At 55.8% G+C, this 22,591-nt stretch overlaps 1 protein-coding gene across 6 annotated transcripts in view; it reads left to right on the top strand.

The window, feature by feature from the left end:
* The window catches only part of PTPRE (protein tyrosine phosphatase receptor type E), a 146,850-nt gene that overhangs the window by 105,446 nt on the left and 18,813 nt on the right, over window positions 1–22,591 (top strand). For 5 of the 6 annotated variants that reach the window (XM_032490661.1, XM_032490659.1, XM_032490660.1 and 2 more), the window contains 7 exons: window positions 5,484–5,583; window positions 5,829–5,902; window positions 7,508–7,644; window positions 12,922–13,012; window positions 17,218–17,294; window positions 17,981–18,017; window positions 19,898–19,995. In XM_032490661.1, the coding sequence (XP_032346552.1) occupies window positions 5,875–5,902; window positions 7,508–7,644; window positions 12,922–13,012; window positions 17,218–17,294; window positions 17,981–18,017; window positions 19,898–19,995 (468 nt within the window). In that variant the 5' untranslated portion in view covers window positions 5,484–5,583; window positions 5,829–5,874. Of the gene's footprint in view, window positions 1–5,483; window positions 5,584–5,608; window positions 5,754–5,828; window positions 5,903–7,507; window positions 7,645–12,921; window positions 13,013–17,217; window positions 17,295–17,980; window positions 18,018–19,897; window positions 19,996–22,591 lie in introns of those variants that run through there. The other variant, XM_014555001.2, reaches the window with a different exon arrangement.

Genomic DNA, 22,591 nt, shown 5'->3' with positions numbered 1-22,591 from the left:
AATTGGTTCACAGGATGGTGGTGGCTGGCAAGTCCAAAATCTGCAGAGCCAGTTTCCCAGTTTCAGTCTGAAGTCTGGCAGGCTGCTGTAGAGCTGTACAGATACCTATGTGGAAGGCAGTCAGGTGGGAAGAATTCCCCCTTACTCACCAGAGGCTCTTGCTTTTTGTTCTATTCAGACCTTCAACTGATTTGATGTGGCCCACCTGCAATGGGGAGGGCAGTTGGCTTTTCTCAGAGCACCAGCTCAAACGTTGAGTCTCACCCAAACAGCATCCCCATAGAAACACCCAGATCATTCGGCTATGTTGACCAAATATCTGGGCACTTCATGGCCAGTCAAGTTGACACATGAAATTAAGCATCACAACCTGGTCATCACAAGCTCTCTGGACAACACAGATCGTCAACTTCCCTCCAGGGGAAGTTAGGCCATGGTATTAGAGTTGGTATCATGCAGCCTGGGGTCAGGAGTTCAGTCCCCGTCCAGCCCGAAGGCTTCACATGATTTACTAACCCCGGAGCCTCCCTGGTGACGTAATCCCCTAACCAGGAGGGCCGTTCTAGGTGCCTGGCCGTCTTTTGCAATGAGCAACACCCTATTACATGGAAACTCCAGAGAAATTCAAAACCACAAAAATGAAAGAACAGAAACCCCAGCCGATAGAAACTGCATTCGTCACACTGCCTGGTTTCAAGCCAGGTCACTGGGACCCTTCAGCGCTTCCCTGTGCCAGGCAGAGAGGAGCTGGCCTCTGCTGGCCTCTGCTGACCCAGTGCCCAGCAACTGCAGGAGGATTCAACAAAGAATTCAACCATGCCGAGCATCCTTTGCCTCAAAGTAGGGAAGAAACACTAGAGCTGTGTGGACGTACCTGCAGATGGCATCCTGGGCTTCACTTAAAAATAAAACGATTGGCTGATAATATGGCCATGGGTATCTGTAGTGTGATCCGGTGGCCGCCCACCAGAATGAATGTGAAACTCATCCCATTGCAGCCTCTGCAGGCTTGGCTGCTGGCCACTTCCAAGAGGGGGGTATCCAGGCCGGCTCGACCTCAGAGCCTTCGTTACAGGGAGTAGACAGACTCCTGTGGCCTGGAATTCCAGAGAGAACCTGGCTGTGTGAAGTGCCCTTTGAAACTTCACCTGTTCCCCAAAAGAGGGATGACGCATCCTTAGGGATGATAACGGCATGTCGCCAGGGCCTTCCAAAGTAACCGGCAATCATTTCCTTTGCTCACCGAACCAAACGTGGTAAATAATCATCAAGAGATGTTCTTTTACACAAGGAACTGAAGGTAAGTATTTACAAATTGTATAACAAAACATTCTGGTCCATATTGTATGAAGGATTCCTAAAAATTAACAGAAAAAGAAAAACACAGTAGGAAAATGATAAAAAAATGTGACCAGGGAAAATATGCATATCTAATTAATTAGGTTTGTGAATCATGAAAAGATTCGTAACCTTCTAGAAACTAGGGAAATGCAAATTGAAATGGTATCATTTTTACTTATCAGATTGACAAAAATTAAAAGAATTGCTAATATCCAGGAGAAATAGGTTCCCTCGTACACCCAAGGTGAGCGCAGAGGTTGGAAACTTTGGAGGCAGTGATTTGCAGTTTCTATTACAACTTAACGTGTGTGGACAGTGATGCCAAACATCCAGTTCCAGGCGCTACCCTGCGCAGCACTTGCGAGATACGCAAAGATGCCGTCATGAGATGCAGAATTGCAGATAATAGCAAAAACGTTGGAAACAACCTGAATGTCCTTCCAAATCTTGATTTATCCAAAAAGTGGAAATTCAAGCAGCAGTTAAACAAAACAAAGAGGCTCACATGCACTGAGGCCGAAACTCTCCAAGACAGACGACCCCACGAGAAAGACAAGTCGCAGGGCTGCCGGACAGCGCATGGCATCTGGTTTGGGTTTTGTTTCTCACATTTCACATCGCTGTATCGTGAGATGCCTTGATCTCATTGCTTTTTTCTTTCTTAGTGGTTCATAAAGTAAGAGCACACCTTTCGGTCCGTGGACTCTCAGATGTGATGAGAGAGTAGCAGGACTCTAGTTACTTATCAGACCCGTGGGCTTATGAACGTAAATGTGTAGAAAAAATCGTCAGGGCAGATACACTCCACAAGTTTAACAGCATGTGACTCTGGGAACAAGGAGGGATGGCTCGAGTCCCTGACTATTTTGTGTCTGGTTTGAACATTTTGCAGCAGGCCTGGGGCCCTATGTTGTTCGTATAGACCAGAACCCAGCAAAACGTAGAAGATACAGGGCGGGAGCCAGCTTGTAAAGCGCCCTCTGCCGTGAACAGCGGGTCCTGCAGGGACCCTGTGCTCCCCTCCATCCCCCCCACTCCGAACGCAGCTGCTCCCACTGTGTTCCCCTCCTCTTCTCTCCTTTCCTCCTCTTCTCTCTCACACCTGCGCCAACTCTTCCCTCCCCCAGAGACCCCCTCAAGGCAGAGCAGATCCGCATTGGAGGGACACCATCTGGTGCCCCCTTTCTATAAGGGGAGACTCCAGAAGAAGGTCACTTCAGCAGGGCCTCACACAGAGCTCTTTAGGGCTGAGGCAGGGACAGAGGGACCCCACGCAGCACTGCCCACGCCCACCTCGTGGGGCCTTCCAGCACAGCTGGCGATCCACTCGAGTTTAAGTGTGCAGATGCATGACTTAAGGTCAAAACTCACACAGCAGCCTGGGTCTTTTAATTTCCAGGATCGGATTCCTCGTAGGCAAATACACACACGTGCACGTGTGCACACACATGCACACGTCTCAGGTGTGTGTAGGCATAAATTTGCACAAACATCCGTACACACGTGACTTGCAGCACGAGCTGCGTAGAATTTGGGAAGATTTGGGGAGAAGGCTGCTCTAAGTGGACCACCAGGGCCCTTACCTCCGGGAGAGGCCCCCCCACTCCCCTTCAGCCCCACCCAGTCTGAGCCACATCAACGTGAAGTGAAAACAGAAAGTGGCTCCGTGTTTCTGCTTAGTCACCACCCTGAGTCCCCATCGAGAGCTCTTGGTGCCCCTGGGGACGCAGCCTGGCCTGCAGAGCCGCCTTCTGGCCCACGCTGGCTTTCAGAATAGTATTTAGGTTGAGTTGCTTACCAATATTTAAAAATCAGATAATTTTTACAGAAAAATATAGATTTCTTCTTCTAGTAAATTGAAAGAGCTAAGCACTCCGGGTCCACCTTTCCCCGGTCCCAGTGGGCGGGGGCTGAGACCCGGCCAGCCCCGCAACCTGTTGGCAGGGAATGGACCCCCCCCCCCAAGTTCCCTGTCAGCCCCTGGGTATTCCCGCCTGACCTCTGCCTTCCAGAACAGAGGCAGCCGCTGACCACTGGCAGAAAGTCCGAGCCGGGGAACCCCTTCGCCCTGGTGATCTATCGCTTCCATCCCTGTGCACAGCCCCTCTCCGGGGGCCTTGGGTCATTCAGCCCCAGGCCTTGAGGATGTGCCAGGGAATTACCCACATCTGTGACCGGCCGGGCATCATGAGCATGGAGGCTGGACCGACCCTGGCGCCCCGACGGCCTCAGGGGTGGGCTTCCGTCCATGTGCACAGCCCCAGGGCCCCTGTGAGGCTCCCGGCAAGCCTGCACCGTCAGCTAGGTCCACCCAGCAAGCTGGCCAGTCAGTCATGGCCAAGCTCAAGCTGAGCAAATGCAGAAGTGGGATATTCCACAGCAGGGATGCCCGCGGAGAGCAGCAGGGCCCCACCCAGGCTGCGTCTGGACGGCAGGGACAGAGCTGAGTCGGGGCTATGAAGCAGCTCTGCCCCTCGGTAGCAGGAGTCTCCCCCATCAGCCTGGGCTTGAGTTTGCTCTGAGGAGCTGCAGGGGGAACGTCAGGCCAGGGGGGCTCCTCGGGAGGGGTCTGCAGCAGGTTGGGCTCCAGGGGAGGGACCGAGCAGAGCCTCCAGCTGCTCAGCCTGGCCTCCCCCGGCCTCGCAGTACAATTGCAGTGGCCTGGGGCCATCGCTAGCCAGCTGGAGCAGGCCTGACCAGGTCCCTCACCACAGTCCAACTGCCCCTCGCTGCACTTTGAAGTCTAACAGTCACCCAAGTCAGTAACATTTCATTGTTTGTTAGGGGTGTATGCGCTCCCCACATACCTGAGCCCCGCGAGGCCCGGGAGGGATGGCCTGCTCCTGGGAGCTCGCAGCCAGGGGTGGGGTGTAGGTTAGCCTGGGGGAGGGGGGCTTCAGGGCTGTGGGCCCCCGCTCAACTCGGGGGCCATGCTGGTGCCTCTGAGACTCAAAGTGATGGAGGCCTAGTTGTTGCCTTCGAGGGGCTTGCACTGAAACAGGGGTGAAGGCGATCTGTACTAAAGGCAGGCAGAGCCCCTCTGGGACCTACTGAGGGCTGGGGAACTGTGTGGGCTTCCAGGAAGAGGGGGCCTTTGACGGTTTGGTGAGGAGGAGGCAGCCTGGCAATCTGGGGAGGCAGGAGCTGAGTCAGAGCATCGGGGGAGGGTTGGGGACTGAGGGTGGCAGCCCGTCCACCAGAGCCCCATGGAATTGGGGCTTGTGGCCCAGGTCCTGGGCAGCCCCAGGGTGGCCAGGTTGGGTCCAGGGATGTGGGACCTTCTGGTTGAGAAACGACAGATGAAGGAGGGAAGGGGGTGCCTGGTGACCAGCCTTCCTCTGGGCGGTTGGGATCATGAGCTGACAGCTCCAGGAGCTCAGGTTACTGCGTGGCCGCAGGTCTGTCTGGCCTGAGGGCAAGGCTGCTGTCCTGTGCCCCGAGCTCAGTGCTGGAGGCCCTGGGAGCTCCCGATCTGTCCTGGGACAGAGCAGCGGGGTGTCTGTACCTCCACTGTCCACCTCCCAGTAGAGGGAGGGACAGGTACTCTGGAACTCGGAGAAAAAGGCCACGTGGAGGTCTGGGGCCTTCATGGCCCTGCACCAGGGGACCTCGGATGGCACCTTCTCACTGTCAGTGGTGCTCATCTAAGGAGAGTGGCCTCTGTGGATCCAATGGACCAGGACAGTGGACTGTGCTGCAAAACTGTAGAGTGGGGTGCTCGTGTTCAGAAAGAAAGGCTGATGAAGAGGGGGCTTTACAAACTGTAAAGTGCAGTTCTGGTATCAGGGAAGAAGGGTTGAAGGGAAGGGACTTTGCTTTGCAGACTGTGAAGTATGGTTCTGCCATGGAGGAGGAGGGACGGATAGAGGGGAAGACTGCTTTGCAAACCATGAAGTACCGTTTTGTGTCCAGGAAAAGGGCTGATGAAAGAGGGGGTTTGCAAACTGTGAAGTGGGGTTTTGGTGTCCAGGAAGAAGGGTCAGTGGGCTGGAGGGGGAACTCATTTGTGAGCAGTAAAGTGGGGTCTGGCATCAGGGAAGAGGGGCCACTCTTCAAACTATGAAGTCTGGCGCTGGGCATCTGTCCTTGCCCGGACCCCTTTCCCCCGTGTCTCGCCCTGAGGGGACCCATTGTGCCCCCAGGCCCCCCAGCCCCCGGCGCGCCCCAGCCCCTGCTGGCCTGGCTGCTGCTGCCGCTGCTGCTGTGCCTCCTCCTTCTGCTCCTCGCCGCCTACTTCTTCAGGTAGGAGTGTCCGGGGCGCTGACTTGCCCCGACCTGCTGGAGGAGGAAGTGAGGCCGGGAGGCTGTGACTGCGGGCGGGCGGGCGGCCCGGGCGGTGAGGGCGCGGGGCTGGGGGACCAGCGGCGGCGCTCAGCCATGAGCAGCAGGAGCAGCTTCTCCCGGCTCACCTGGTGGGTATCCCCGAGCGGGCTCCGGGCTCTCGGGAAGCCCCCTGTGCCCACACCTAACACGTCTGTGTCTCAAAGGTTCAGGAAGCAGAGGAAGGCGGTGGTCAGCGCCAACGACAAGAAGATGCCCAACGGAATCCTCGAGGAGCAAGGTACCACGGGGCCGGGGCGGCTCGGGGGCTGCCTTCCTTCTCCTGGAAGCGCTCAGCTCTTCCAGCTTCCAGACTTCCATCTGGCTGCATCTGGTGAAACATGTCTAACCCATTTCAGAACTGGTCTCATTTTTCTCTGGTGTGAGACAGACGTTTAAGGCAGTTCAGTTTGTGGCTTTTGGGGAGGCACTGTTCATATCCTGTCTTTTTTACCGGATTTTGACATATAACGTCAGTAAGTCTTCAAGATCATTCTGAGATGAGACAGGCAGGCTCACAGTCTACAGTTCCCTAAAGGGCCCCCTGAATCCGCCCTGTTCTTGGATCAGCTCAAGGAAGGGAGCTGATGTACCAGCGTGTCCAACAGGCAGGCTCGGAGTCTGCCGGGGGCGTTTCCGACCCTTCTTTTAGGTTCCAGGTTCAGCTGCTAACTTGGAAATGCTGCTTATGAAGGCACATTGGTTTTCTTCCCCTACGTTGAGGTGTCTGAGAAAAGTGTGCAAGGCAGAGGCTTTTGAAAACAGGGGTTCACACCAGTGACTACAACTTCCTCCAGGCAGACTGCTACCTGGTTGTTCCGTGGTTTAGGGGAGCAGAGGTGCTGTCAGAATTCAGACGAATTACCAAACCCATCCAAGACAGTTTAAAAAAAAAAGGTCAACAGCAGAGGACCTCGGCCAGACACAGAAGGGCGGTTTTGCAGCACTGGGGGGCCGTGACCCTGGTTAGATGATGGCACATGGCCTCCAGGTGCCACCTTCCTGTCCTCTCCTCCCTGCCCTGCACGTCCCAGCAGCCGGGATGGGAGGGAGGAGGGTGTGGCTGGCCAGGCTGGCTCGCTCATCTGTCAGTGTCTGTCTCTGGGAGGAATGCGCCCTGGAGGGAGTTCTTGGCCAGGCTTCAGAGCGGCTCTGCAGGTGGGGACAGGCCCTTCTGCAAGTGACAGGAAAGTTATGTTGACCTTGCTGGGATCATCAGCACTTTCGTCCAGGATTTCTCCCTCTGTCTCACTCTGAATCTGTGGGGGCGGCTTGTCCGGGGCCTCCTTTGCTGTCTGGCCCTTCTGCATCTCAAAGCCCCCAGCCTCTCCCCAAAAAAAAACAGCGGGGGTGGGAGAGGTTTCTCTTATTTCTCTTGGAGCACAGGGCTTGTGTAACCAGGACTATTTGTGGCCAAGAAGACAGGCTGAAGGAGACTTTATATCCTAATCAATTCCCAGTCTGTTACCAGTTTGTACCCAGAAACCTGTAATTACTCTGTTTCAAACCTGGACAACTGAGTCAGAGTCTGAAGCCACCTAAATCCTTTGTGGAAGGAGCAGGGGTGGGAGGGAGGGAGTGGAGGGTGGGTGAGGGAGCTGGGAAGACTAGGCATCTTGGGGCGTCAGGAGCGGTGCACAGGCCAGGGTGCATCACCGACGGCTGGCGCAGGTATGTTGTAAGGAGGCAGGCCTTGCGCTCAGTTGCTTGGCCCCGGGGCTCCTGAACTGAGGAATATTCCCCCTCCAGCTGAGGCGTGTCTCCGGGAATGTTGTCCGTCAGTCTGGTTACTGTCCCCCATAAGGGAGTATGGCTAAGTGGTCCCTGGTTTCTTCTGATCCCACAGAGCAGCAGAGAGTGACGCTTCTCAGCAGGTCCCCCTCGGGGCCCAAGAAGTACTTCCCCATCCCCGTGGGGCACCTGGAGGAGGAGATCCGCGTCCGATCGGCAGATGACTGCAAGAGGTTTCGGGAGGAGTTCAATGTGAGTCTGAGGGCCCCTTTGTCTCGTCGTGTGGAAGAAAGCTGGCACGTGGGCTGTTGCGTTTCAGGATAAATTAGCCCAAAGTCTCAGAAGGTCCACATCCATTGTGACAGTGTCCCAAAAATGGGTCCTGAGGAAACCTGGTTTCTGCTGTGGTGCCCCTCCCCGGACCCCCACCCCTCAGCTATCCGATGAGGCGGGTGAGCGAGGTTTTCGGAAGGCTCCTTCCCGCTCTGGCGCTCTGAGTGCCTCGTTCTGAAATCACACGTGACGGAAGACCGTCATCCGGAGCATGCGCAGGACCCGGGCCCGAGCAGACCACAGAGTGACAGCTTCACGTTGACAGCAAGGAGCCCCAGCCGCCCGCACAGCGTCAATTAAACGGTCGTGGGGGCTGCCCTGAGGGCCGCGAGCTCTGCCTCTACAGCCCTGTGGTGTCTGCTCACTTCAGCGTGTTCATCCCGCCCTCCATGAATCTAGCAAAGAACAGCTAACCACGTGGTACAGCCCGATGGTAGCGAACGGGTCCTCCTCACTCTCACAAAATACAGTGTCCATCAGTGACGCCTCCCCCGTGCGGCTGATTTTTTATTTAAAGTCCTGTGAATTATGAATCAGGTAGACAGGTACAGATGCATGATGCACAGGCAGACAGACGGACAGACAGACAGACACATCGGGGAGTGTCGTCTTGGATCGGCTGTTCAGGGTTTATCCCTGGTCCTGTTTTGAGTTTTCTTTTCCTCGTCTTGTGTATGACCCTGTGCTGAGTGCTGAGCTTGAAAGAGGACAGGTTTCCAGCAGGGAAGCTGCCTGCTCCTGGCTCTGCCCGTTTCGCCCCGGCCCCAGCACGTCAGTTAACCTCCTGGAAACCAGCCCCCATCCTCTGTGAAGGGGGCCAGTGGAGAGGATGCCTTAACGACCTCGCAGGCCCAGTGTGAGGCTCAGACAATGGGCTTCTGAAACAGCAAAGGGTTATGCAATTGTGGTATCTGGAGACAGCGTGAATCCTGTTGTAGACAAGTGACTTTTCGCCCAGAAGCAACTCAAGAGGGTGTGGGAAGGTGATGGCGCATTTAGACCATAATTGTGCTTATTTTTTTAACACAAGCCTCATCTGCCTTTATCTTGCTTCCTTTTAATTGTTTCCAAATGTGTCCCCCTTTTTTTTTTGAGAAATTAGGTCATATTGAAAGACTGCTCCGAGCAATATTGTTTTGCAATCTCTCAGCCTGACAAGAGAAGTTAATTCTCCATTTTCAAAATGACTATCCAAGTTGGCAGCTGTAGGACCATTTCCCCCACCTCCTTTCTTGTCCTATTTCCTCTTGCGCTCGTGTTTCTCCACGTGGAGGCTCGGGGCAGGCTTTGCTCAGGGAGGGCTGAGTCGTCTCCAAGTGAGGGCGACTCAGAGGGAGCCAGCCTGGGAGGAAGGTCAGACAGGTGAGGCACTTGCCCCAGGGGCAAAATGTAAGGGGCACCGAGACAGTCATCTGAACGAATAATACCTTCATGCGGCGTTTGAAAATATCAGCATTGGTGTGAGCATCCAAGATGGACAAAGCAGCACAGCTGCAAAGACAGACAGGGCCACTCTGGCTTTCCTGCTGTTTCCTGACAGTCCCACGGGGCCGTCACTGCAGGCTGTCACCACACCGTTGCTGACCCCGCCGTTATTAAAAAGTTTGATGTTTCGAGCATCCTGGATTTTTTGCGTTAATTTAGATCTTTTTTAGATGTTGAATTTGAATGTGATTTTTCTTGATTCCTGGGTTTTTTGGGTACTCCTTACAGCGTTGCCCCTAAACCAAGTGCCTCACCATCCGCTGTGCCCCAGCCCTGCCACTGAGTATCTCCCCAGCTGCCCCTGGAGTCGTCCGCTCAGTGAGGGCGGGGGGAGCAGGGGGACGGGTGGAGTCCAGCGGCGTGGCGCCTGGTCCTGGCTCCGGGGACCCCTGGGAAGGTCACCCTCTGGTCCCCAGTTTGTTCGTCTGTCCAGTGAGGGGCAGCCTGTTCCAGGAGCCCCCAGGCCACTGTCACCAGCCCCCTCCTGGCTCTGCAGGCAGGTGGACTTGAGGTGGGCTCTAGGTCATTTTCTCTCTCTTTTCTCACCCTTCGTCTTCAGCGTCTCTTCCCGGAAGTGTGTAGGGAGACAGATGTGTCTCCAAGTAGCCGATCCAAAAGAGCTGGGCATGTGCGTTCTGTTGGTGGAAGCTGAGGTCCACCTGAGGAGAAGGAGGGCGGCACTGGGATGGGTCCAGTGGGACCATCATGGCGTGCGCAGAGGCAGCCTGCCCAACAGCCTGTCCCAGATTTGCTTCTTGGCAGCCTGGAGATGTAAGCCACCTACTTAACCTCCGCCTAGTTTCCTCACCTGTGGGATGAGGCCCTGCCTGTCCCCATAGGACTGTCTATCCTGGGAAGGAGGTGAGGAGTGTGCCCCTCAGGGCCCAGGGTCTGCCCACGAGGAGTCTGGAGCTGCCGTCCTGTTTAGGACGACTCTCCGGGGTGTCCAGAGTCCACAGTCTCCACCCGCAGAGGTAGAAGGCTGACCTCGCGGAGTCTGTTCCAGGCCCCCAGTTAAACCTCTGCCATTGAGTCCATTCGGACGAGAAAAAGGCCCTCTCCAGACAGCCCCTGTCCTGGCAGGTTATTTCAGGCCCGGTCCTAAGTGTTGCCCAAAGGCCCAGGGAGGGGCCCCCAGGAGTGGTCCCAGCTCAGTGCCCAGCAGGACAGTCCCCTGGAGCTTCTGAAACAGCCAACACCTGGCCCCTTGTCTGTTTTGCTCATTGGGCTGTGCCTGCCCAGCGCTAAGAAGAGGAAGGGAAAGGAATGTAGCTCCTGTGTATGTGTGTGTGTACACCTGTACATAGATACGTGTGTGCGTGTGCACACACCTGTGCACTTTTATTGAAATGAAATCGCGCCTGAAACAAACCAATCCTTTTCGGCCAATTTACATAAGGGGACCGTCAATCACAAGGCATTTGCTGACCCGTTACTACACACACGGCTCACTCGAGGCCCTGCAGGGGTCACCCGGCTTTCGCTGAGCCCTCCTGCGTGCTCTCTCATTTGTCCTGGGCCATCAGAGCGTCCCAGGATGCAAGTCCCCAGTAACTGAAGCAGGAGAAAGTGCTGGCTGGCTCTGTGGGCGGTCGTTCTGTGCACTTGGAAACGAGATAGAGGTTCAGGGCACAGAGCACTTTGCCCGTCACCCCATGTGACCCTCCGTGCTGCCCATGGAGCCGGGGACCGCCACCCCGTCTCCGTGTTCTGGCTCTCAGGCTGCTGCTGGGGCCACGCAGCTGCAGGTGTCAGAGCCAGGCCCGTCCCCCCGACTCTGACCCCTCCAGCTGCTCCCTCACCCCCAGCTCTGCAGCCACCACGCCTTCTCAGGAAGAGGGAGGCTTCTCAAGTTTTTTTTTTAATTTATTATTTAATTCATTTTAATGGAGTTTTTAGAGCAGATATTGGTCTCTAGAAAAATTGTACAGAAAGTACCAAATTCCCATGTACCCCAGCTCTCCCTGCACAGTTTCCCAGGTTGTTAACATCCTGCTCAAGTGTGTTAACACCTGTCACAACTGATGTACCAGTGTTAACTCATTAGTACAAACTGAGGTCTGGGTTTGGGTCCCAGGGCTGCCCGTTCTGTGGGTTTTAACAAATGTCTAACATCACGCATCTCCCATTATGGTATCATGCCACGTTTTTATTTTCAGGGCTGGGGTCAAAAAAGCTTTTCGGTGTAGAAAAAGAGAAGGTTCTAGGATGTTGCCATAAATTTCACACTGAGATTAGGTCAGGGAGGTCACTGTTAAAACATCTCCGATGCCGAGCCTCGAGTTGCCGGTGGAGGAGGTCTGGTCTGGCGGGGAACTGCGCACCAGCCTTGCCCGGGCCTGGCAGGGCCTCTGCCTGGGGCCATCGGGTTTGGTGCGGAAAGAGGACACCGGATGGCAGGAGCTGAGTCTGTGATGGAGGAACTCCCGACCTAGGAGAGGGAGTCCTGGCACCCTTGGGCTGCAGACCTGCCTCAGGGCCTTGGCTTTGATCCCAGGCTCAGCCGGGAGGCCTTCCCCAGTCCCCGGGGCACTCACAGCAGGACACACGGAAGCCCTGGCTTGTCCCCACATTTAAAAAAGGGAGTGCCTTCCTGATGGCCCAGGTGCCAGTTCCACGCCAGCAGGCTGCAGGCCCCATTCAGTGTCTGCCGCTTACTGGCCAGGTGACTCGACAATTCTGCAGCCACCTTGGGGCTCTGCTTCCTCATCTGCAGAACAAGGGTGATGCTTGTAATGTCGCTTAATGGTAGGTGAGCTGTGAAGGCTGGTCCCACAGTGCCTGGGACGTCGTAAACACTTGATAAACATTAACACTAATTACTCGAGTTCCAGTGGCCCCTGGTTCAGCCAACAGTCAGGTTGAATGTGGAAAGACGTAATTTGGGGGTTCGAAAGGCTCTTTCCCACTATGTACCTCCCGGAGCCCACCTGAGTGTGGAGGGGGTCCTGGCAGCAAGCAAGTGCAGGAGGGTGGTTGGAGCCTGCAAGAACCAAGGGGCCCCGAGTAGTGGAAAGAGCTCGAAGTCGGGAGGCTGGGCTCACGCCCGCTGCACCAAACCTCAGTTCTGGGGGCTCAGCTGAGCCGCTCGGCTGTTTCCTCCTCTGAGACGAAGGAGGATTAGGGTGGCACGTCCAACCTTGGCACGCGTGCAGGTGCCTGGGGGTCCGGGTTAAGTGCTGCTCTGACCTGGGGCGGGCCTGGGACCCGCGTTCTCAGGAAACCCCCGCCGGTCCACAGAGCATGCTGAGTCTTCAGCGGGTCGGGGCTCTAGGAAGGCCCTTCCCCACCAGTCTCCTCGTCCTTCAGCCCCTCGGTCCCCTGACACAGAGCTCTGCCGTGGCCGGGCCACCCGCGCGCGTGCAGTGCCTGCTTTGGACCAGGACCTGTGGGTCCCGGGGATTTGGTGGCAGCGCACAGGCCAGTCCCTGCCTTAGTGCAGTTCTGGGTCCACCTCAGGGGTCATCATTCTGTCCACACCTCCACTGGCCCTGCTAGACGGGGCACTTAGGGGAATGTGGGCCTGTGCCTCCTTCGCGTCTCTGGCCGGCGCTGGCCGAGCGTCCACGGGCAGGGGGAGGGAGGCGGGCGGCGCCCTGGGGGCGGTCTGCGCAGAGGTCCGGGGTGCGACCCCCGCGCTCGGCAGGGAGGCGGAGGGAAGCACGCTGTGCGAGTCCTCACGTTTACTGCTGGCTCTGCGTTTTCTCCTAGTCGTTGCCGTCTGGACACGTACAAGGAGCTTTTGAACTGGCCAATAAAGAAGAAAACAGAGAGAAAAACAGATATCCCAACATTCTTCCCAGTAAGATTTTCCTTTTTTGTTTTTTTTGCACAATCAATGGCATTTGGACAAAACTCGGCCTTGCCTTGCAGCTCCTGGTGGCCGTGCCTTTCCCCCAGCAGACGCTCAGGTGCTGGGAGAGCAGGGCACGTGTCAGAGCAGCGCTCAGCCCTGCACCTGGGAGTCTGAGTGTGTGTCTTCTGCCCGGGGCCCCAAACCCTGTGTTGTTTGGGGGCCTGGCTGCTAAGCTTGTGTTCACCGTTGAGACCTGGACTGCCCAGGGGCCAGGAGGGAGGCCACCTGTGTGGCTGGTAGGCCACCTCCCACTGGACCCAATCTTGAGCCCCAGCCTCGGGCAGCTGGTGGCCCCGGGCATCTCTCCTTCTTGGACATGGTGTTCTTGGCCACCAAGCAACTAGTCTCCTGTACCAAGGACAGAAGTGACGGGATAAGAAGGCCATTGGGCTCTGACAGCTTTGTGGGAAGGCTTAGACGCAACCCCATCTTAACCACCCCACTAAAGGTGGCCATGGGCTGGGGGGTGTTGGCTCCAGGGGGCTGCAGGGCCGGGGAGCAGACGCATCGGTTTAGGGGCATCACTGGATGGGCTGTGCCTTGGGAGCCTCGGAACCAAGACAAACCCCTAGAGTCTCGAGCTGCCCTCGTAAAAGCTGGCCGGAGGAGGCTGGGGCATCCTTCATCCAGCCTGGACCCTCCTATTGGCTTTGCCATCAGGCTAACAGAAGGGCAGCCTCGGAGACTCCGGTGAGTTCATGTCTGAACCCCAGGCCAAGGCCTCCCCGGTCCAGGGAACCTCCCTGCTCAGGCAGGACCTCCGTGGGATCGAGGCCGCTGGCCTGTGGTGGCCTCAGCAGCTGGCTCTTGGTTGCATTTTTAGGATTAGAATTGTGTTCAAGTGCTCTGCAGTGAAGGGGTGCTGTGGTCTGCCTGCTGTGTGGTCTCTGGATTTTCAGCACTTGATAGAAGCAGTTTATTCCCATTTTGTGTGCATAGGATGTATGTGGGGGGTTTTTTGTTGATTTTTTTGGAGGTTTTGTTAGTTTTTTTTCAAAGCTCACCAAATAATATTCCATCCAGCGCATTTGTTGTTGGACAGGCCAGGAGGCTACTGCAGTCCTGCAGCCAGGCTGAGAGGGTGGCTCGGTCCAGGCTCAGGTTCTGGACACACTGCAAAGATCACGTTGAGAGGACTTGCTGCTCGACTGGGTGCAGATTATCAGAGACGCGGCGGGGGGGGGGGGGGGGAGCCCGCCATGCGGCTTGAACAGCTCAAAGGAAAGGAAAAGCATGCAGGACATCTGGGACCTGGGGAATAATTTGTGGCGAGTAACAATCAGGATATTTGGAAGTTGGTGTCTAGTATTAGTTTAATTAATTAGATTAATTAATTAATTTCAGCACTGACAGCAGAATGTCTGTGTGGTGCTCAGTGCCAAGCCCTTTCCTAGGTTCCTGGCCTGCATTTCTCTCCCTGATCACTGAACCTTTTATCTTTTAAAGGTAACATTTACGTTGTTAATTAAGAGCATTTCGATCGGAGCTTAATGGAGCAGAGTTAGTGGCCGGGTACCTGCCCCTGCTCACAGATGGGGTGGCCTGGGGTGGGGCAGCACCTCCCCTGAGGGTCACCAACAGGAAAGGACAGGGACTGTGTCTTGCACATCCTCTCTGAGCCATGTCCTCTAGCTGGTACTAGGGAAGTGAGTTGGCTGTTCCTGCAAATATAAAAGTGTAGGTTCCACTCCAGCCCCTCCTGGGCCAGCAGTCCCACACTGAGGACACTGAGGGTGCTGGTGGTCACCAAGGGCCAGGGGACTCTGCCAGGGGGTGAGCATTTCACAGTGGCAGGAGGATGAGTTTACAGAGCGGTGGCAGGGAGACACTTGGGATGTGCCCTGGCGATGGCCAGCTGGGTGGCACCTGGCGTTTGGCATCAGTAAGACACGGGAGAAGCGTATCTGATTAAATTGAGCAGTTGGTCGGAGATGCCCCAAGGGCAGCTGTGGGCCTAGGACAGGAGTGGACTGGGTCACAGGGATGTTGTGCAGGGCGCCCCTAGGCCTGCACCCCCTCTTCTCCCCAGGGCTGAAGGACCCTGCTCGTACTCAAGGTGGAGTTAGGGTCAGCAGGCAGGAAGAGGGTGGGGGCCCGAGTCGCACAGCCCTGTGCACCTTCCCTGCCCCTCCCCATCTTCCACAAGCAGAGAGTGGCTGTGAATTTATCAGACTGACAAGATGCCCCAGGGCTCGGAGTCCAGTCCTGGATGTGGCTCCAGGGACTGAGGACGGAGATCAAGATGCCTGGTGTGTGAAAAGGCTGGATTCTGGAAGGGCTCCGTGGCCAGTGGCAAGAGAGCACCCTTTTTTTCTGGAAAAACACCGATAGATGATAATTTTAGGAATTAATGTTTTGAAAGAGAAGTGTGACTTTTTAGAATGAAAAGACAGGAGGCTCTTAGAGCTGCAAGACTCTGAATCTAACCAGAACGCTATTTTTTACCCTCTGTTTTCTACAGCTGTCCTCAGAAGTGCAAATTGTTGCAAATTATGGTCAACGAGCTTTATGCTTGTTCAGCCAGCTTCGTGCTTGTTTCTGCCTCCTGGTTGTCAGCCCCTGAGCAGGAACGTCTCACAGTCAAGTTCCTGCTGGCTGTGAGTTTGGGATTTGACACCCTGAGTGCCCCGTGTGGGCTGTGACCGCCCCTGAGAGCCACACTGGCCTGTCCTCTGCGAGCAGCAGTGGTACGATGTCCAGACAGCAGGTGTCTGAGGCCCCCAGCTCGCGGCCAGCCCAGCTGCCTTTCATGATGCAGGGGCTCTGCCCCAGATCCACGCCACAAACTCACCCGCCTCCGTTAGCTTCAGTCCTTTGGGGCCTAGAAGGGGACAGAGCAGGGACAAGGACACGGAACTGTTCATTAGTTAATGTAGTGAGTACTACAAAGTACGCCCACGTAACAAGCTCTGTGCCCAAAGCAGAGTAACAGCCCCCGGGCAGCTCTGCCCCGGGCCCTGGGCGGGGTCTGAGCATCCTGTATGTTCTGCTCCTGGGCGGCCGGCTGCTCACACACCTGAAATCATCTCATTTCTTTTAGAATCAAAAGAAAGTACATACCTAATCCAGCCTGGCTCACACTTACCTCTGCTAACCGCTGCTGCAGTCGCAAAGTGGAATGTTTACATTTTTTTATGGAGAAAGGGGGCCTGAAGGCAGAAGTGGTGCGGCCCCAGGGCGGTCAGTCCTGCGGGGCCCCGGCTGAAACCTCCCCCGCATGTGTGCGTACACAATCACACCACAGACACACCGCCCCAAGCACACACACTGCACACACCACAAACACACACAACACACACACCCCAAGCACACACACCGCACACACCGCAAACACACACCACACACACATAAATGCACATACCACAAACACGCACACATCACACACACCACACACTCCACAAACACAGACACATCACAAACACAGACACCATAAATACGCACACCATAAATACGCACACCACAAACACGCACACATAAATACACACACACGCCCACGCACCCAGCACCCCTGCTCAGCCCGCTGCCCCGGGGGACCGCCGGTAGCGCAGGCCGGGACCTCGCAGGCAGTGCCAGCGCCCGGCGGGCCCTGTGAGTGTGGCCCCGCTCCCTGCCCCGGGGCGCCCTGAGCACAAGGGCCGGGGTCTGCCATCCCAAACCCCAGAGCCTCCCTCAGATCTTCTGGTCCAGAGGGTTAGCAGCGCTCTCCCCAGAAGGCCTGGGACAGTGGACCCCAGAAGTGCTTCTGCGTGCGCCCACACTTGTCAACGTCAGGGCCCGATCTGGGGGCTCAGAGAATAAGGTCCTCACACAGTAGGGGTCCCGCAGCCCCTGCCCTCCTGTGTCTGCGTGAGGAGCCGGCAGGCCCCACTCTCGGACACCGACGTTCTCCCCCGTCTCCTCCCACAGCCTGTACGGCTGCCCTGGGCAGCTCTTTGGGGCCTCGACTGTCCCCAGTGCTGAGATCCCGGGCTCAATAGAACAGACGCTCTCCTGCACTAATGACACCGAGGGTCTCACGGGGATATTTAGGAAGAACGTCTTCTGTCCCGCGACCCCCGTGGACCCTCTGGTTGCGTCCTCTGTGGTGTTTCCTACAGTAGATGCGAATCTCTTGACCTAACGTCACGGGTTGGTTGGTTGGTTTTTTGCAGATGATCATTCCAGGGTGATTTTAAGCCAAGTGGATGGAACCCCATATTCAGACTACATCAATGCTTCGTATATAGATGTAAGTCCATGCCCCCTGCACCCCCTTCAGCATGATGCTCACGCCTGGGCCCTTTGGGGGCTATGTGTGAATCATGACCAATGGGCACTTTCTTTTCTGGGGCCGAGGGTGAAATTGTCACAACTTTGATGGGCACATTAGCCACACTGGCCACGCTGGCCACTCTGGCTGGGGGACAGAGAGCATGAAAGTGCCTGGAATTTTGAATTAGCACCTGTGTCAGGGATTCGTTCTCAAGAAGCAGATAAGCACAAAGGATGTTCCTTACAGCATTATTTATAGTGCTGACAGAACCGCACAGTGGGAGCCAGTTAAATAAGTTGTAGCAAAATCATATGCAATGGATTATTAAGAATCCATTTTAATTGAACCTTAAAAGGTCATCTAATATAAATTAACAATTATTATAAAAATGCAGTATAAGACAATGTGTACCTATTAACCAATTAAAAAAATACGAATGTCCTGCGTCTGCTTCTGTGTGTGTCTGGAAGGTAGTCACAGAAAATAAAAGATTAGAGGGGGTTATACAAAGAGAGCACGTTATTTCTGAAATTACTGGGGAATCTTCCTCTTACTGTTCTGTTTTCCAAATTCTCCGTGATGAACATGTGATGCTTTCCCAACAGCACTAACCAAGTCCTTCCACAACGATAATTCTGAAGTATCTGCGTTTATGTTTCTAGGGTTATAAGGAGAAGAATAAGTTCATAGCAGCTCAAGGTAAGCTTTTCCTTCAGTTATTTTCTGAATGTGGTTTTGACAAAATGACGTGGGTCGCTGTTGCTTCTTATCTGATACCAGCAGTCAGAGGATTTACCTCGGCTCTCTGTCGGGCTGTATGGGGACTGCCTGCCGTGTTTATGTAACCTGGGTGGAGTCCGTCCATTCCCAGAGCACACGGGGTTCAAAGGTGTCACGCATCTCGCCCGGCCTTGGGACTCAGCGCGGCTGCTCCACTGGCCAGGAGCGTCACATCCCCGGGGCTGCACGGAGATGCAGCAGCGCCAGCCCCACCCCAGACCTGCTGCTGGACCTGAACCTGCCCTTCAGCCAGCTTTCCCGGGGCTCTTTGCACAGCAGGGCTTGGGAAGCAGAGTCCTGTGGGGTGGTGAGCAGGCCTTCCAGAGCAGAAGAGGTGGGGTCTCCGAGCCACGGGTCCCCCCACTGCGGGCGGCGCAGACAGACATGGAGTGTGCGAGGGCTTCTGTCATGTGACAGGCATGTTAGAGGTGCCACCATGCAGACAGACAGACAGACAGACAGACACCCTGTCTGCTTCCACAGCTGCGAGATTTAAACCCAAATCCCAGTGGTCTGCTGGTTGCCATTGCAGCGTGTTGATACTTGATTAGAAAGCCCTGACTGTCTCCCAGCCACTGAGCTCTGTGTGGCTCCCCGTTGTGCGTAGGGGCAGCAGGGAGGGGAGTGAGTAGCTTTTCAGATCAAGGCCACAACCACGAGGGTGCTTTAGCCGTGAAAGCGTGCCCTTCGGCCTTGGGCATGAGGCTCTCTGTGTCTTGCAGTGCTTTCAGTCCAGCGCACCAGCAGTCACCCAGGGGCTGTCTTCCCCAGGAGCTGTGCTGGTGCAGTTGGATGTATCAGTGGAGCTAAAACTAGGTTCCCTGGACGTCCTCACTCCTAGGCAAGAATCTTCAGCGCAGTGGGTACCCAAGTTCAGTACAGATCAAAATCACCTGGGGAGCTTGTATAAAATGCAGATTCCCTAAAGAACAGGGAGATACACATACACCCAGAGAACCTCAGGAGAATGCCTGGCTCTTAGCATCGTCAGAAAACACTAGCTGGCACCAATAGAAGTGTCTTTTTCTTTCTTGTAAGCAAGTATCCAAGGAGAAGCAACTGGGGGCTGGAGCAGCAGCTCAAGGGACCTCTTTTATTCCTGCTTCACCCTCCTTAGCATCTGTCATCCTCAGGATCACAGAACGGCTGCCGCACCTCCAGACATTGTGTCCTTATTCAGGCAGGAAAGAGGGCACAGAGCAGAGAATTTTCTTCCAGAGACACTTTGTCTTTTCACCCCTGCCCTAGGGACTTCAGCCCACATCTCACTGGACAGCATCACTAGCAGCGAGGGCAGCTGGGAGAGATGTTTGCAAAGGAAAGCGGATTAGACGGGGCAAGCGGGTCTGTCCGCCTGCAGGCAGTCAGTCTCTCCCTCTCTCTCTCTCACACACACACGCACACACCCTTTGATTCAGTGGTTCTTGTTGGGGGGGAGTCATATTCGAAACTTTGACAACCCCCTTAGTGGATACAAACCACATTGACAGGCAGCTGGAGACCCAGCTCCTGTCTGCATACCCTTTATTGCCATGAAGATAATCACCCATCTGGGTCCAGTTCCTTAGCTCCTGAGGCTCTCAGCCCCAGCGGGCCCCTGGGGAGAGTGGCAGGACGGCGGGGGGAGGCTAGCCACCCGCTCGGGTTCTGGGATTCTGTGGGGCATGAAATGGACCAGCGGGCCCCTCATCTCTGTCCTCAGGGAAGGCGGGATCAGGTGTCCCCTGGGAGCCAGGGTGACGGGCCAGGGGCTTGCAGTGACCTCTCTGTCTGACCTGGGGACCGTCCTCTCCTCACAGGCCCTAAACAGGAGACAGTCAATGACTTCTGGAGAATGATCTGGGAACAGAAGTCTGCGACCATCGTCATGTTGACGAACCTGAAAGAAAGAAAAGAGGTGAGCCCCGCTGGCCTCTGACTCTTCCGGCTTGGCCGCCGCTGTGCGGCTGGGTGGGGGCTTACCGCTTCCTCTCGGCTTCTGCACTTTCTTGTCACTGCAGGAGACAGAATGCACCCGGCAGCGCAGGCACTTCTATTTTGAAATAAATTCTCTGTGTTCCAAGTATCCCACCGTCCTAGACAAGGATACAAAAATGCTGCCAGAACTTCCTTTTTTTCAGCCGAGGGTCGTCCCCGGTTGGCCCAACAGCCCTTCCTCCACGGGGGGAGCGATGGATTTTGATATATAGATTTTTAGTGTCTTGGGCATATAATGCGTTGGGCCGCAGACTATTAAAAAAAAAAAAAAAAGATTTCCTGCCTCCTGTCCAGACCAGCAAAATGCATTTGAAAAACAAGGCATCTTAAAGTACTATTTGCTTGTCACTTCAGTGGGTTTAATCAGCCATTTCTAATTCAAAAAGTAATGAATGTACGTTATAAGAACTGAAATCTCTCTGAAGAATAAAACTTAAACTGACTCATTTCCTCTCTGTGGCAAGTACTGTTAGCATCTGCCCCCCGCCCACCCAGGACTCCCAGGGAGGCAGCAGGCAAACCCCTCAAGCCATTTCCACCCACTGTGAGAGGCTGGTGCCAAACACAAAGCAAATCAATGTGGATTCTGTCGGGAGGTGACATAAAATGTAATGGAGAGTAACAGGGACAGGGGTGGTCCTGGAGGGACAGGCCACCCAGAGGACAAGGCCAGGGCAGAGCTTGGTGTGCACCCAGCACTGGGCTCCACTTGGGGTGCACAGCCTTTCCATGCCCGGGAGTCATTCACTTTCTAGCTGAAGGGACACAGACCCCTGTGGAGTAAAGCAGAACACAGCGTGACCGTGGCTGTGGAGGTGTGGAGCAGGGGCCGGGGCCTGGGCCGGGGCAGGAGTGCACGATTAGCGGCTAATGGTGGTGCCAGCTGGTGCCAGGGGTACCAGATGCACCTGGAGAGAAGCATCGGGGCAGGGAGACGTGTGCGCGAGGCTGGGAGCAGTCTGCCGGCCCCGGAGCCAGGGTGCCTGCGCCTGGGGACAGGACAGCTAGAAAGGCATCAGGGAACCAGGGCTCGGGGCTCAGATGGCAGGGACAGCCGGTGGGCAGAGGGGGCCTTGGGGGTTCTCAGCTGTGAGCAGGGGTCTGTGCTTTAGGAAGTGAGCTCACTCTCCAGAATGAAAGGGGAATTGGGAGCTGGAGGGAGGCCTGCTGGTGGCGGGGAATGGTTCTTCCCGCGGGTTCTAGCTTGGGGGCCAGAACAGGGGTGGTGGCCAGCAGCATGAGCGGAAGGCGCCTGGGCAGGCGCGGGCCGGAGGCGCTGACCCCACCTCTGCCCTCTGTCCTCTCTGACTGCCACAGGGCTCCCAGCGAAGCCCAGGCAGCTCGGCTCAGGGCTCAGGGCTCGGGGATGGGCTGCCCTTTGAGGTGGAAGTGATGGGCCGTGGGGAGCTCAGCTGGGGTGTGCGGGGGAGGCAGCCAGCCGGCAGAGCAGCTGCAAAGTGCCCCCCATTCCCCCACCTCCAATTTGTTCCGCGCAGAAAAGCACAGGAAGAGGCTCCAACCACCGCTTCTGGTCAGGGAGAGGTGAGGGGTTTTCTTGTTTTCAAGGGAGTTGGGGCAGGGCTGGGAAGGCCACCCCTCCGTGTGAATCCTGCCCCCGCCTGCCCTCTCTCACTGGAAACAGTGGCAGGAGGCAGGGGGTTTCCAGGCAAGGACCCTTCCCTGGTTGTGGGGGCGAGGCTGCTGCTCCCCGCACTCTGAGCGGATGCTCTGCAGGCCCACCCTGGGAGAGGGGGCTGGCCTGGAGCCTCGCCTCCCCTGGACCAGCTGCCCTCTGGGCCCAGGCTTCTGGGGGGCCTGTTTACCAACACGGAACATGGGACCAGTGCGGAGGCAGCCAGGCGCAGAGCACCCCGTCTCCCCTCCGTCATTCCGTTGCTATGTTACTTGACGGTTTCTCACGGCTCTTTGAAGCCTCCTGCTGGATTTTTCCATTTCTGTGACTCAGAGCTGGCCGGCTTCTGTATGTTGATTTTCACTGTTTCAGATGAAATCATTTCTCAATAGAGTTCCCTTTTTCTTCATTGCTTACACTTCTGTTGTGGTGTCCCTGGCTTCAACATCCTGGCTCAATGTTGTGAAATGCAGCTGCTCTGGCATCTCATGATCTGACAGGCAGGGAGGGGACGGCGTCCGCTGTGTAGACGGGAGGCCAAGGCTGTGAAACCATCACACGTGCTGAGCCCTATAGGGGCCTGAGAAACAGCCCTTGGGCCCCCGAGTGAGAGTCTAGAGGCGAGAATCTCAGGAGGGTCCTCTGGAGGCCAATCCTGGCCCAAACCTGGACCTTCAGGGATTGGCTTCTCCTCGAGGTCTCTCCGGAGATGCCCAGGGCCAGGCTGTGGGAGGGGAAGTTGTCCCGTGGGTTCATCACACAAGCACTGAGCTCTGGTGAATACCAGCTGCCTGTTGGTTTATAAGATGATTAATCCTCGTGACTTAACCCCTTAGCTGTGCTCTCTGGCATTTTCCACGGAAAACCGCCTGGTGTGTGGATG

This window comes from Camelus ferus, chromosome 11, assembly GCF_009834535.1.
Source record: "Camelus ferus isolate YT-003-E chromosome 11, BCGSAC_Cfer_1.0, whole genome shotgun sequence".
Lineage (NCBI taxonomy): Eukaryota > Metazoa > Chordata > Mammalia > Artiodactyla > Camelidae > Camelus > Camelus ferus.
Note: the sequence above shows the minus strand (reverse complement) of the source record. Positions and strands in the feature narration are given on the sequence as shown.